This window comes from Saccoglossus kowalevskii, chromosome 18 (genome assembly GCF_978046115.1).
Source record: "Saccoglossus kowalevskii chromosome 18, keSacKowa6.1, whole genome shotgun sequence".
In the NCBI taxonomy this organism is placed as follows: Eukaryota; Metazoa; Hemichordata; class Enteropneusta; family Harrimaniidae; genus Saccoglossus; species Saccoglossus kowalevskii.
In genome coordinates this window covers 26547847-26563508 of record NC_140658.1, presented here as the reverse complement: position 1 = coordinate 26563508, position 15662 = coordinate 26547847, and the positions used below count along the sequence as shown (strand labels likewise).

The window sequence follows — 15662 nt, the reverse complement described above, 5'->3', positions numbered from 1 at the left end:
TACAAAAAATGATACAATCATTTCTAAAACAAAAACAAGCCACACTACGCCAGGTAATGCGACTAGTGGGGATGTTAACTTCGATGAGGGGCTTAGTACCGAGAGCGGCGCTACAGTCCAGACCGATCCAACGCCTAGTGTTAGACGCACAGTTAAAAATGCGACTATCAAAGGACGGGATAAAATACGAAAAACCGGTACTGTTCACACCGGCCTTTCTGGAATCACTTCCGTGGTGGGGCAACCTCAAGAACCTCACGGCGGGAATTCCCATGGACAAGGCGAAACCGACAGTAACGTTGGTGACGGATGCATCCATGACGGGCTGGGGAGGGCACTGCATGGACGGGATTGCACACGGTCAGTGGAACGAAAAACAAAGGAAATTTCACATAAACCGACTGGAAATGCTAGCGGTGCAGTTCTCCCTGCAATCCTTCAAAAAAGCGGTAAAAAACCGGGCCGTGTTAATAAGATCCGACAATCAGACTGTAGTAGCTTACCTCAACAAGGAAGGGGGAACGAAATCACAGTCGTTAAACGACCATGCTGTAGCAGTGCTAAAGTGGTGTGCACAAAACAAAGTCGAGCTGATGTGCAAACATATACCGGGAGTCCAAAACGGTGTAGCGGACTCGCTATCCCGGGGGAAACCCTACGACGACACAGAATGGGAGCTGTCACAGACGGCAGTAAACCTAGTGTTCGACATGTGGGGGGAACCCCAGGTAGATCTGTTTGCAACACCGGAAAACAAAAAACGTCCCGTTTTTGTGACGCGTTATCCGGACAAACAGTCACTGACGTGGGACGCACTTCAGATGGAGTGGGGCGGAATGTTCAGTTACGCATTCCCACCATTTTCATTGATCCACCGAACGTTACAAAAACTGGAACAATCGGAGAACTCGCACATGATTCTAGTGGCACCGAACTGGCCGTCTCAGACTTGGTTTCCGTTACTGCTGTCTCTGCTAACGGACCATCCGAGAAGCCTGCCACAAGAAATCACGTTGACACAACCCGGCGGTTATACACCAACCAACCCGGAGCTGTACCAACTTCACGTGTGGAAACTATCCAGCAATTTAGAATTGCGCAAGGGTTTTCAAGCCAAGTGTCGCAAACAACGACGGCCGGGCTTAGGGATTCCTCAAATGGATTGTATCAATACCACTGGGAAAAATTTCGTAATTGGTGTCTTGCAGGGGATATACATCCACTCTATCCCTCTTTGCCCCAAGTAGCGGAGTTTTTTTCTTATTTGATCAACGAAAAAAAGTTGAAACCGGGGACAGTAGAAAACTATAAATCGGCGATCAACTCTGTACTCAAACTAAGCCTAGACAAAAACATTTCGGATGACCCGACAATCTCCGATCTGTTCAAGGGCTTTATTACACAGGCGGGCCCCATTGAGAGGTACAAAGCGCCTGCATGGAGCTTGTCAGTAGTCCTTGAAGCGCTACGACAATTCCCATACGAACCGAAGGAATTGGCGTCACTACAGGACTGGACGAAAAAGACTGTTTTTCTACTAGCACTCGCTTCAGGGAGGCGAGTTAGCGAAATACACGCTCTGTCATTTGAAGACAATTTTACGGTGTTTTATCCCGATAAAGCGATTTTAATGACATCAGTAAAATTCAGAGGGAAAAATCAGAAACTGCACGAGACGGCGACTCCGATCGTTATCCCGGCACTGAGCAATATTTCCAATGAAAAACAAGACAGAATTCTTTGTCCGGTACGTGCGCTAGCTTATTATAAGAAACGTACTTCCGGGGTCAGAAGGGGTCAAAGGTCGATGTTCGTTTGTTACCAAAAAGGTAAACAAAGCTCAGCGGCGTCGAAATTCACGTTAGCGAGATGGGTAAAAGAGACAGTTTACCACGCTTATAGTGATAAGTATTTGAGCACAGAGGCAGGCAAAGTCACTGCCAAGATGCATGACTTAAGAGGCATAGGTAATACACTGGCATTTGCTAGCGGAGCTTCTTTAGCCCAGGTGCTAGCAGCCGGGTCCTGGAAAACTAGCAACACTTTTCTCTCTTATTACCTGAAAGACCTAGCGGCCGAGTCACAGGGCCTACACTCGTTAGGCTACCTAGTGACAGGCCAAGTTGTAACGAAACAATAGGGCATGTAACTTTCCGCAACTGCAAGAATTATTCAGTTAGCGGGAGTTATACAGTTGGGGGGATGGAATTTTTTCAATTCCATAATCAGGTGGGGTAGTATTTATCTGCCAAGAGATATTCTCTGGTAATCTGTCCCATTTGTTTATGAAATTAAAATTTCATTAACCAAAGGGGTTAGTATGCAATACTCTGTAATAAACTTTTAAAACTAGCGCCGAAGGCGCATATTAGTTTTTATGTTTATATAAGAGATTGCATACTTACCTTCCCACCCAAAACCACCCCAGATAAATAGCTACGAATCAATATCGTGGTCAAAAAGATCTGGAAGTATGCAAATCAGATGACAGGGGAAGGACGCCCCCTACGGGAGCTATCCACTGTTATTTTGATTTTATTTAACCAGTATTATATGATAATTGGCAATTATCCCATTTGTTTATGAAATTAAAATTTCATTAACCAAAGGTAAGTATGCAATCTCTTATATAAACATAAAAACTAATATGCGCCTTCGGCGCTAGTTTTAAAAATTGTTTGCCTTGGTGACAAGTAAAACAAAATTTGTGTCAGAAAAGTTGGAGGACATTTGAACCTAAAACAAAATTGCACACCACACCCATTATATCACCTTGTCTAATTTGTTAAAGGTGCATGATACCTCTGGGGATTATGGAAATTATCTTCAATTATTTACACTTGAATTAACTGGAGTGACTAATAAACAAGAGCGCCAGCTGGAGCAATGTTCTAATTTCATTGAAATGCCAAACAAAAAAATTGCTAAGAAAGCTGAATGAAACGCTCCATGGGTGCAAATCAAATTTGTAAGCTCAGTAAATCCTTGCATGATACTTTTGATGACACCGGTCGAGCCGGTGAAAATTTGAGAAAACAACACAAACTCAACTTTGAAGTAATCCTGAACTAAATTTGTATATGTTACACACGTAGGGCCAATCTTGTTACATTGTTCAGGGGAGTCTCAACAACCATCCCCAAGTACCGTTTTCTGCGAGTTTTTGGCCTTTGTTTTCACCGTGAGGGTTGCCGCCCTCGAGGATATGCTGTCTTCTGTTCTAGTGCATTCATTGATCATGTTTGAACCAAATTGGTCAAAGCATGTCTAAGTGCATTCAAGTTTAATAATCCTTCAATGATGGTCGCAATGCAAAATCTGAACCCCTGTGATGCTGCTTGATTTGTAATCTTCCTGTCTAAATTACAGGCTCAGAAAAAAACGTTTGTCTGTTTGTCATATAGAGGGCGCTATAATCAAATGTGCCTGCAAAGAGCAAAAATGAATAAGGACTAATATAAATTTGGCCTGGTAACGTTCCAGAGCACACTAGCATATATCCTACTGTAAAATACTTTTATTTTAGCTAGATTTAATTTTTGCTTAATAGACATTTTTGGTGTTTTGTATGGAATTTATTTTCACTGATTTTTGACAAGTTCAATGTAAAATATAGGAAAAAAAAGGTATATTCGCTGGATAGTTTCACTGAATCAATTCCTTCAGGGAATATTAATTCCAAGCGAAAATAAAGTATTCCACAGTATATCACAATAGAAGCATACAACAGTACCTGTTCTAATTTTCAATGAAATTTGAAGCAGCTGATCCAAGCATTGCATACAAGTTACATAATACTTTATTACAGAAATAACCTGCCTTTACAATGTTTTTTTTTTTTTTCAAATCCCAGCTTACCCAAAACTTTTACTCCCCAACATGAAGGGATATGAATCTAACCAATAATTTTTGTAGACATGCAACAATAAAGTTATCAGTTTAATCAGAAATACAACATCCATATACAAGAATATAAATGTTCAAGATCTACTATCGGTAATATAATTGAAATTAAGTCATTCCAACTAAATCAGTCACAAAATTGGTTTGCACAATTTGATGTCTAATTGGGACAGTACATGTATTTAACACGAATCGTAAATCGGTGATAAAATATAAATTAAGCCATTCCAACTAAATCAGTCACAAAATTGGTTTGCACAATTTGATGTCTAATTGGGACAGTACATGTATTTAACACAAATCCTACATCATGTTTATTTTGTATAAGTACAAAGAATGCACCAACAATGAAAGTACAAGACACAAATTGTAATGTTAAGGCAGTGCAAAATAATTATAATATTGATCAAGCAATTGCCATAATTGAAACCCTGTACTTATTACATGCAGGTGTTATCAGATGATAACTTGCACACTGCTTAATATACCAACATAATTGTGCGCTACTGCAAAAGAAATTACCCTGGATGTCTATGTGAAGTTCATGCCTTGTATACACATATGAAATTCAAAAGTCTCGTACAAATCACTACTTTCAGATTTTAAAAATTACAATGCCAGATTCACATGCAGGTGTTATCAGATAACTTGCACACTGCTTAATATACCAACATAATTGTGCGCTACTGCAAAAGAAATTACCCTGGATGTCTATGTGAAGTTCATGCCTTGTATACACATATGAAATTCAAAAGTCTCGTACAAATCACTACTTTCAGATTTTAAAAATTACAATGCCAGATTCAGAAAGTCTTCAACTGAGTTTTCATCATGACCAATTACACAATGCTCATTAACCTGAGCTCTTAATGCTTTATACAAACATTACACAGACTGGTGTTTACTGACAATAAAATATTAAACTATTGTACTTAAGACTGCAAATTCATATTCAATAAATGCCAAGAATTCGTTAAGTGCATCCACACCATATTTCTTTGACTACAAGCCAACAGAAAGCTTCATATAAAGCATTTTTTTTTGTAAAAATTGCAGGAGTAGATTTTACAACAATTACCATATTTGTTCTATTAGAGAGGCAATTATGCATATACACAACAAAATGATCTATTGGCGAGCATACAAGTTACTAATACAGCAAATATGGTGTCAATAATGGATTACATAAAAAGATTTTTGTCATGAAGAAGTGCAATTTATCATATACATATTTAAGTGCATGGAATAAATGTTTTCCCTGCTTTTCAACAAATACTGTCAAAGCATTAATTTTCATAGTTTAATTCACAGCAAGAGAACAGTGCACTGATACACGGGATTATTATAGCAGATTTCAGTTAGCAGCGAAAAATATAATCTAGTGAATAATTAATGAGATTATAGTATCACATGCCTTACAGCAATTCCCAGAAGTAAAAATAGCGCCATCTGGTGATGGCAGTAAGTGCTAGATAATCACAAAAACATCAACCCTGTCTTCTTCATACAATTTTAGAATAAACCATCACAGTAACATATCGCTGTATGGTTTTATAGTGAAACAACCTTTTACCAAAAACTTCATAAATGTGTTAAAATATATTTATTGAATCCCATTTCCTATCCATGCCACCAGATCTTAAGCCAGTAATCTTGTAAATATCATTCAGGCGTTCAATGCCTGCTTTTCAGCTTTTTTTCTCCGACATCACTTATGGTTGGTATGGTGGGGGTGTTGGAACATCTGGGGGCAGTTTAACAACAGTGGCATAGGCCGGAGGTGCAAGTAAAGCCTGTAAAGCAAGAAATAATAATAATCATGTTTACTTGAGTTGCATAATCCAAACCATGATAAACGTCCATCCATTCTGCATTTGTATCAGTGTTACTGAGATTTTTTGTTAGGATCACATTTGAAATTGTATTAAATGTCCCAGTAGCAATATGAATTCATAATTGTAAGTTTTGCTTGCCGCACGTGTCGTTTTGAAGGCAAAGTTCCAGGTTGATCCTGCATCCAAGATCCCTGCTAAATTTGAATCCCAGTTTATGTACACTTTTATAATTTAATGTATCATTTTTACTTTTATTGTATGTGATTGTATTGTTAAGTATCTTTTCTTTGTCTTTATCTCAATCATATTTGATTTTGAAAGCAATTGTAGATTTTGATTGCAACTATGTGGGGTTATAACTTACCTCAGTATCTTCAGAAGTGCCAGTCATTTGGACTGCATCACGGCAGACAATATACTTGTAACAGGCCCATACACAGGATATGAAGTAAGCCTAGATACATGCAAGTGATAATATATTGGTAAGTGTATATTGTCGGCACTCAAACATGATTACAATTTTATTTTTCCAAAATAGTTGCGTAATTTTTTTTTCAAAGGAGGGGGGGGGGGGGGTTATTTCCAAAATCCTTAAGGACTAACTTTTTTGAACTGTAGATCTAGATCGTATTCTACATATATGCATAACTGTATACAATCAAAAATAAAATGTATGATTTCCCAGAGCACTTTGGCCAGATATAACACCATGCACTGAAATTTACACTACACGGTATCTGATGACCATTTTTCTTTTATACACATCAAGCTATGGGTTTATTCTTGCCAACACTACTGATAATTTATTTATCATGAACTTCAACAAAATTTTCATACCAGCCTGATTAGATCAGTTTAATTGTTAGAAATCACAAATGCAAATCACTATTTTGCTGAATGGTTTAGCCTTTATTAATACTGTAATAGTCCCTTTAATATGGTAAAAAGGAGCTATCAGCTCTAGTAGATATTTGTTATTAAATTCAGTGAAAAAGTATTGAACAAGTTAACGGGCGCTTTTTTTGATAACATTTACATAAAATGTGACATAGGAAATTCAAAGAAAATCCCTTGAAGATCTACTGACAATTTATATAGGCCAACTAAAACCAAACCAAAAGGTTAGAGAATAGCCCATTCCGATTAATTGCTCAGTTTCATTTTTTGTTTTGGTATAATGTTCGATTACAATTTTTATTGCCAGTTCATTTAGTGCAATACAACAAAAATACGGTAGATGTATATTTTGAATTGGTCATTAATAGGTTGATTGACACACCGGTGCTGTCCGGCATAAAAAGTTGTGCATTTCACTAAAAAACTAGGAAGGCAAGACTACGATTTTAGAAATATCTACTTCATCAACTCTGCATGTTGCATTTTCATCTACGCCATATTTAATCATAAACTGGATCATTTCCATGTTCTTGTTGAAAAGGCTATGAAGTACTTTGCTCTGATCGCACCAATATTCAAGTTGGGAACATCTCATTTACTTTTGGTGTAAGATCAATGAGGGGCATGGCAATCATGTTTGTATCACTGTACTTCCCCAGTCATAAGGCCCCTCCCTGGGTATGCCCCTATATTCTTAGACATTTAACAAGTTGAAGGCATCCCCAGCTATAGGCCCAGGGTCTTTCAACCGGGTGTCAACATTTATTATAATATGTGTGTAAAAAGTGCTTTGTTCTTGAACCAAAAGAAGCAAATTTTTATTGAGGTGGTCCTCGGGTATAAGCCCACATTTTACTTTCCTTGATTTTACATGTTGACTGGGAAATAAGGTATTTTTATTTCTCTAAATTTTTTCTTTTGTTATTTTTAGCATGCCAAGCCTAGGCAAACTCAGCTGAGCAGTGCTTTCCCATTAGTTAAATGGTGAATTCACTGGGCAAAAACACCAGCAAGTCTGGGGTTACAGATGTATGTGTAAACATCAGTAGCGATTTCTTTTTTTCCTGCTTTTTTCTTCTCTTGAGAAGCAGTATTGCAATATTGCTAGCAAAACAGTGTTTATATGTTGCAATGCTGTTGCTCCGTTTTTTCTTGTACAGAAAGGATCATTTTAAGAGGTACTCAAAAATACCACAACAGTTATCCATTTCACTATTTATGTTACATAAAATGTTGTGGAGAGGATATATCACCATGTGGTGTATCAATCTCACCTTCACTGTCATAATTCCCAGGAACAGGATAAGGAAAATAAGAATAGTCCACTGACCATCAATGCCATAATCCTCCAGTTTCATTTGATTGTTGTATTTGAACCAGTCAATATTGTTTGGGAAGCTCTGTGTTAAATAAACAAGCAATAAACAATCATGAAATATTTACACAACAATGTCCACAAACAAATACATAGGATGTCCATGTGTGAACTAAGGTTACAAGAGACATTTTTAGAACTGTGGTTCTCTGAAATCAAGAAATAAAGTTTAGATGTTTTGAGCACCGTTTGCCATTTAACTAAAAAATAAAGGCAACTGTGCCAAAAATGTACTTGTAGATGCTGTTTCTAATCAAAGAAAGCTTAGAAAGAACTCCCATGTGCTGAGAGTATTGGAGACACATTAAATATAATTCGAAATTACTTAGCTGAAAACTAATTATGCAAATCAGAAAATTAATATGAACAGATTTGAGTGTAAAACTAATGAGGCCTGCGCAATGTAACAGAAAATCTATGTTTCCAAGTTTAATTGAAATGTGATTAGAACCAAAAAATTATGAATTATTATGAACATATTTTTCCCCAAACTAATTAGGTTTGTACATTGTCCTAGAGCATCTTTGTACTAAGTTTCATTAAAATGGAAATTAGTACTTTAGATATCAGTGTGAAAGCTTAAAATTGATTAATTATGCAAATTAGGTAATTAATATGTACAGATTTTAACCCACAATTATCCAGGTCTGTCTATTGTCCTACAGCATCCATGTACAAACATTCATTGATATGTGATGTTTAGTACCTGAGATAGTGTGAAAGTTGGAAATTGGTTAATTATGCAAATTAGGTGATTAATATGCACAAATATTTACCGAAACTAATTAGGTCTCTGCATAATTCTAGATTCATTGAAATGTGATGATTAGTACTTTAGATATCAGGAGAAAAGCTGAAAATTAATTATGCAAATTAGGTAATTAATATGCACGGATTTTTACCAAAAACTAATCAAATCTGCGCATATGTTCAGAGCATCTATGTACCAAGTTTCATCAAAATCCAATGACTGGTTCTTTAGATATCAGTGGAACAGTCATAGAACAGCTAAAAATTAGCTAATTATCATGCAAATTAGGTAATTAACGAGCATGGATTTTCACCAAAATCTAACCAAATCTGCGCATTGGCCCAGAGCATCTATGCACCAAGTTTCATCAAAAACCGATGTATGGTTCTTGAGATAGCAGTGGAACAGTCGGACACACACACACACACACAGACACACTAACTGCAAAGACTCCCATTATGTGCTCCGCACATGGGAGTCAAAAATCTTTTTTCATAACCAGACCCCACATCTGACAAAACAGATCCCTGTTCAATATGAATATCATTTGTTCCTGACAAAATAAATTAATAAATAATTTGAGTGTTAAGATTTTTGCCTTGAAAAGCACAACTACCCTATACTCATCCGACTCCATGCTTCACCTAGCACCCCCCTCCGACTTTGGGGGATTTTCTGTTTTCGGGATCATGTTTGGACTGTCTAGACATTTCTCCCCAATACCTGTAATCAAATTTATGTAAAAGAGCATGGATTTTGATCGTCATGAATATCACATGAATGCGTAGACCCCGGTAACAGTTCGTAAACTAAACTTGACCAGTTGAAGCCTTTACCTTCAGTAAATACTTTATTCCATTTTTACTGCACCTTTTAAAAATTGCTAATTCCAAGTTTTTAAAGAAAAATCATGCCGGTACAGATTGTACTTCAAAATCTTTTGTTCACTTCTGCATTGCGTTACCAGAATGCCTTCCCGGAGAATTATGTTGTTACAATGCTGCATTTTGATTGGTTAATAACAGACTTGACCCATCAGGTCAAAGGATGGTGTTGCAGGTCAAATAAAAATTGTATTGAGATTGTGTACAATCAAAAACTTTTAACAAAGATAATTATGAATCTCTCGACTTTGATCGTTTTCCCACAGACCGTAATAATTTTACACTGAATTCTGACGGTATGTAAATAATAAGGCACATATTTTTTTGATAATTTTTGTTTTGTCATTGTAAATGTGTCATGGAAATCAATGATGCAACTCATTTCAAAAAATTAAAAGAATTGGCCAATTTTTCGAGTAGGGTGCTTGACACGATTTTGTGAGCTAAGTCAAATGAGTACGGTATAAACCCTTTCAATAAACTTAACTGTAGTGGCTCATTGTTCAAAACTCATTATTGTTGCATAACAGATGATGAGTTTGTGACACAAAATGAATGTAGAATATGACCTGTGACCTGCCAGTGTTCTTCACAATGGGTGTTAGATGGGAGGCCCACCCATCAAGCACTAATTAGGCTGCCCTACTAGCTATTTCGTATTATAGAGAACAATGCACGTTACTTATCAAATTACATAAAGCACAAGATTTGTAGACCTAAGCAGCAGTAAAGCTAGAAGCCTGGGGAAAATTCTAAGAGCATCATGTTTATGGCTCCCCCCAGCCTTCACACAAATAATACTACATTACCTGTTCATCATTTTCAGGGTAATAAGTAAACCAGCCAATTGCAGTGAGACATGAGAGTACAAAGTCAAACAGTTGTAGACAGAAAAATGGCAGTAAATATCCAGCACGGTGCTGCAATTAAGAAAAGCTTAGAATTATCTTTTGTTTAACACATCTTAGAAAACAACAAACACTGAAAGAATGTATCAAATGAACATTTCTTGTATGCAATCAGCTAAAATAAACTGACGAGCTGGTAAGCGTTCACTTATTGCTCAGTTGTAAGTTGCACAACCTGTTTATATTTGTAAATTTAATAAACTATGTGAAATTTGCGTTTTAAAAAAAGGGATAATGTCAGTAAACGCAAGTGAACATTTCCAAGCATCCACTGCGATCTGATGACGATACTATTGTGAGATCATCATTGATTATCACTGCATAAACCTAGATATTAAAATTGCATTCCAAAATTGTATTATATGCAGAACAACCTCCCACTGATTATAGTGATCACCATGAAAAATTAAATCCTGAAATACTGAAGCTAGCCTGAAGGTTGTTTTGTTTAACAAATCAAAAATACTTTTCATTACCCAAGGATACTTTATTTATGAAGACGCATCTAAATTTAATTCCAGGATTCTGTTGAATTAGATTTCTCATGAAGTGAGCAAAATTGACAACCTGTATGATGCTTACATGGTTCAGTGAGAGGTTTTTGCAGATCATACAAAGCGAAGTCACATATTCTTATCTTACTTGTCTTTTGTACAAAGTATTTATACAGAATAAATTATAGACTTACCTTCAAAGCACCACATATCATCATACATGTCACTATGAACATACAGAATGTAATGACCAAAGCAACAGACATGTCAGCTGTAATAAAACAGTAAAAGCAACAAAAGTTAACAAAAGATAGATATTAATTAATTAAAAGCTAAGATGACCCACAAACAATTTTTCCCCAGTGTCAGTCCAAAATGCAAGTCAAAATATATATATACGACCATTATTAATTATAACTTAAGGGCTTGAACTTCACGGATGTATCAAAGACAATTGCCTTGAAGACTAACGAGTCTAACCTTGGTGCCTTTCATTATTTCCAATATTTCCAATATAATGCCAGGTAATTTTTATCAAATTCTGATTTGAAAATGGGTGCCCTCTCAACTCAAATGCATGCATATTTTGAAATATTTTGATGATACAATCTTCATCAGCATGTCAAAGAGTGACAATCAGCTTGTACATTCCCCGTTGTCACAAGTGGTCGACAGCAGCAGGGCTCAGGCAGATTTACTCATTCAGAAAATGCTCACAATATACTCATTCAAAATAATGGAGACATACATTTATATGGCCAAAGCTGATGAAATCTAAATAAAAAAAATGACTCACATGTTGTCTTCTTATACTCCAGATCATTGAATACATCAACCTCTACGTCAACTTCAACTTCTGATGAACCAAAAAACACAATCATATAGCCGATAAATACCATGGCTATCATTTGCATTACCTTGAAAAAAACACGCACAGATGCTTTAGAATTAAAATTGGAAGAAATGAATACCTTGTATCATATTTATATGAATGCCAGTCTAAGTCTATGGTCCAACAAGGTAGTCTTTTAATGATTCTATGAACAATATTTTTTTTAATTGAGGATGTGCAATGTTAGTAGCAGTTGCTACATGTCACTTTTGCAGAATTTTCCTTGTAAGGAAACCCCGTACCAAATAAAAAAAATACCTTGATTGGTATGATTTTCACACTATGTTCAGACCAAATCAAACTACCGTATTTGTGTTCAGTTAAGCGTCACCTTCAATTAGGTGCCAGTGTCATAAAACATCGTATTTTACACCCCAATTAAGCGCCAGACAAAGTTGAAATTTTGGCAAGTAATGATCGTGAATTGGGCGCCGGTGGATCTACTATCGGTTACCGGTTAGTAGCGATAGATACAATCACAGAAGTCCCTCACTGCTACTGTAAGATTGGCTTTTATGCAAAAAAATTAGTTTTGTTTCTAACAAATTTTAGGAAATCAGTCTATAATCTCTTGAAACATGTCTTTTTGGTCTACTGTAGAAGTAGAAAATATTCGCGTGGTTTTTAATTTAGCGAATCACAGTCCATAAACACAAAATTAAAACTACGCGAAAATGTTCTGTTTCAAATGAGCTGTTATTACAGTAAACAATGTTAAATTATTCTTTAAATGCTCAGTTTAACTTTCCAAAAATAACTAATTTCTTGATTTGAAAAAAAAAAAAATTATGCCATTTCCCCACCACAATCAAAGCCAAATGATCGCAAACATCTGCAAATCTCTTCCATGTTGCATTCATACATCAACATACATTATTTGAGCTATGGTAATTTGATCACGTTGGCATCATCCAGCATTTTGATTGCTTACTAACGACTTGACCCATTAGGTCAAAGAACACAAGCAAGAAGCATGGCAGATATGGTATCACATCAAGCATTTACATGCCACCAGAATCATTCGCTTACAATGAAATTTAAGTTGAATTTTACTTGCATTTAATTTTTTGTACGTTATTATAATTACTACTGAGTAATAACCGTAACTGTGGAACGCAGCATGACCGGATTTCGCTACAGTGATCATTTACTACTAAGCGATGCATTTGTTTTATTTTTCTGTTGATCCTACGGCAAACTGAATGTTTTCTAAAGGACGATACATTTGTATAATTTTCTAGACTGTCTGAAAACAGGTTATTTACTTAGTATTTAAAATAATGGCTACAGTGACTAAGCATCAGACTGTAATGTTAAATATTGCCAATAATGTATCACCAGAATGGAGAAAGAACAATGGCTTGAAACACAGTTACCAGTACTAGAACTTAAAGTGCTTGAAATAGAAGTTCACAAGATCCAAAAATTGTACTCAATATGCAACTGATTATTAAAATATAATTATGTAGATACAGCTCTTTCATTTGCATAAGTACATGCTACTAATTGAGTAAGTAATGTAATTGAAAGCAACTGAGTACACATAACTGCTAATTTTAATCAGATTAATAAATGCATTCAACAATATTACAGCTAGTTCACAAATTACATTATTAAGCATGATGTAATGTGATTAATTATTAATGATGTCGTTCGATGAATTGGGAACAATCAAAGAAAACACTGTTTGATCTACATGCATATTGACCACACTTAATTAGTTTCACAATGCTCAACAGGAAATAATGTCTGTTTTAATTTCAGTAAGATCTTGTAAACGAGAAAACTTGTTTGTTTTATATGTACCATGCACTGTAATGCTATCATTCAGTCCCAGCACGGTTACTAAAAAAGACGGTTAGAAAACGCTATTGTTAAAAGATGTGAATCTGCCTAATCCCTCAAGGATGCGTGTCGTGCTGTGTACGCCGCCCTCTATTGCTTGAGATTTCAAGACCCACCATTTTGTTTCATTTTTGTGTCATTCACTTGATTTTTTTCTGATCATGTTTTGTTGGTTTTTTTATTTCAGTTTTCTGCCGATCTTGTTATTTAGAAACGAAAATGCCATACGACCAAGGCAAATTTGTATTAAACCGAGCGACAGGTTTTGTCAGGATTCACTGGAACAACTTACACTTTAGTATTACTGAAAGTATCGACAGAGACACAATAAAATGGCGTGCAGTTGTTGATTGCAATGAACTCTGGGGAAAAATGACATCATGTTTGCGTGATTTCCTGTCTACATTTTATATTAATGATTTATCACAGATTAGTACGTCTTTTGTTTCAAATGTTTACCCGCGACACGCATCCAATGAAAAGAACATGGTTCGTTTCCTAACCGTCTTTTTTAGTAACCATGGTCCCAGGTAGACTAAATCCACACTGTGAATAAAACATCAAATGAATCACTCTGGCAGGATTACGTATGTATATTGTGCATGGCAACAGCCGGCCTGCTGCAACACATCACTAGTCCAATTTTTATTTGTGATGACGCATGTTGTATTTATATGAGGTTATTGATAAAAATATTAATAAATATGCATACAAAATAAATTATTGAAGTTTTGATTTTTTTCATTTATCCATTGTAAGGCAAAGTTTAATTCAAATTATGAGACAATCAACTGAAAATTTTGTTATTTTTTTTAATTGACTTGTAAGCATTTCCGGTCCAAAGGCGAATAAATATTATTATTAATATTATGTACCATTTTCGATGTTTGTTTTTGTTACGTGTCCGCCATCTTGGATTTTTAATACCACGTATTCTTATAACAAATCACCCAAACGCAATTGTTCTACAGTGGAAACAACAACAAAACTGTATTTCCATAATTTGTAGTGACAATGCTCGTTAAAAGTCGAGTAGATGTTGATAATAGTTGATGCACACTTACCAAATGGAACATTCCTATAAAAATCGTCCCAGTTCGAACATGGAGGAATAAGCAGCATGTCGGGTCGTTCTGCCTTCTCTGCATAACGACACCCATTTTGAGGTATTCAAATAGAATCGCAATATATGTAGTCTGTTCTTACAAAACCTTGATAAATTCAAGATAATTATCACAGTAAAATAGGTACAATTCCAACAACCGTTCAACAATCGCAAAGCCAGAAAAAGGTTTTGTTTCCTTTACAAGAACTACTTTATCTATATCCTTCCGCATTGTTATCAATAAATATAAAACTGGTTTGTAAAAATAGAATTATTGGATGTTACTGATAATTTTCTCATATAAATATTTTGAAATGTGATTTTATAATGCAAAGTGAAAATGGTCATATTTCGGAATACGTTATGAGAATTACTTTAACAAAGGGGATTGATACATCTGGAAATGGTCGTGCAATAGTAGTTGGTCAGGTGACCAGTTTATTTTTAGAATCAAATGTACCATGTCATAGAGAATTCCCGATTCAGATATACATAAAATTACTAGTAACATTATAAATATATGCGACGTACGTTGTTTATCTCCTCGCAAGGTTACATTTCACTTTGAAAATCTGTGAGGTACCATCCAATGATCAATATATAGACTATAAAATAAAAATGTGAGGTTGGATATGTGGTGTGCAAAATTTGGTGAGTCACATTTTGCTCACCAAATCAGATAAGGAATCCTCGCAAATTTTTTTCTTGAAACAGAATAAAGGTTTTCAATTTGAATCTCGTGGTGCAATCTTTTAACTTCCTCCGTATGAGAA

General features: G+C 35.7%; 1 protein-coding gene across 1 annotated transcript; it reads right to left on the bottom strand.

The window, feature by feature from the left end:
* Positions 1 to 3776: 3776 nt before the first annotated feature.
* On the bottom strand, positions 3777 to 15090 carry LOC100376538 (lysosomal-associated transmembrane protein 4A-like). Its single transcript, XM_002739707.4, has 7 exons — positions 14849 to 15090; positions 11844 to 11964; positions 11242 to 11318; positions 10455 to 10565; positions 7910 to 8035; positions 6103 to 6192; positions 3777 to 5696 (listed from the first exon to the last, which is right to left on the bottom strand). Exons 1-7 carry the CDS (start codon positions 14942 to 14944, stop codon positions 5616 to 5618), a joined length of 702 nt encoding a protein of 233 aa, XP_002739753.1. The 5' UTR covers positions 14945 to 15090; the 3' UTR covers positions 3777 to 5615.
* Between the last annotated feature and the right edge of the window lie 572 nt (positions 15091 to 15662).

Excerpts from the sequence above, each read along its gene's own strand:
- LOC100376538 (XM_002739707.4), bottom strand. The coding sequence starts at position 14,944 with ATGGGTGTCGTTATGCAGAGAAGGCAGAACGACCCGACATGCTGCTTA. Across the intron at positions 11,319-11,843 it reads GGAGTATAAGAAGACAACAT|CTGACATGTCTGTTGCTTTG; the intron begins GTGAGTCATTTT and ends GTTTTATTACAG. Across the intron at positions 10,566-11,241 it reads TGATATGTGGTGCTTTGAAG|CACCGTGCTGGATATTTACT; the intron begins GTAAGTCTATAA and ends TCTTAATTGCAG.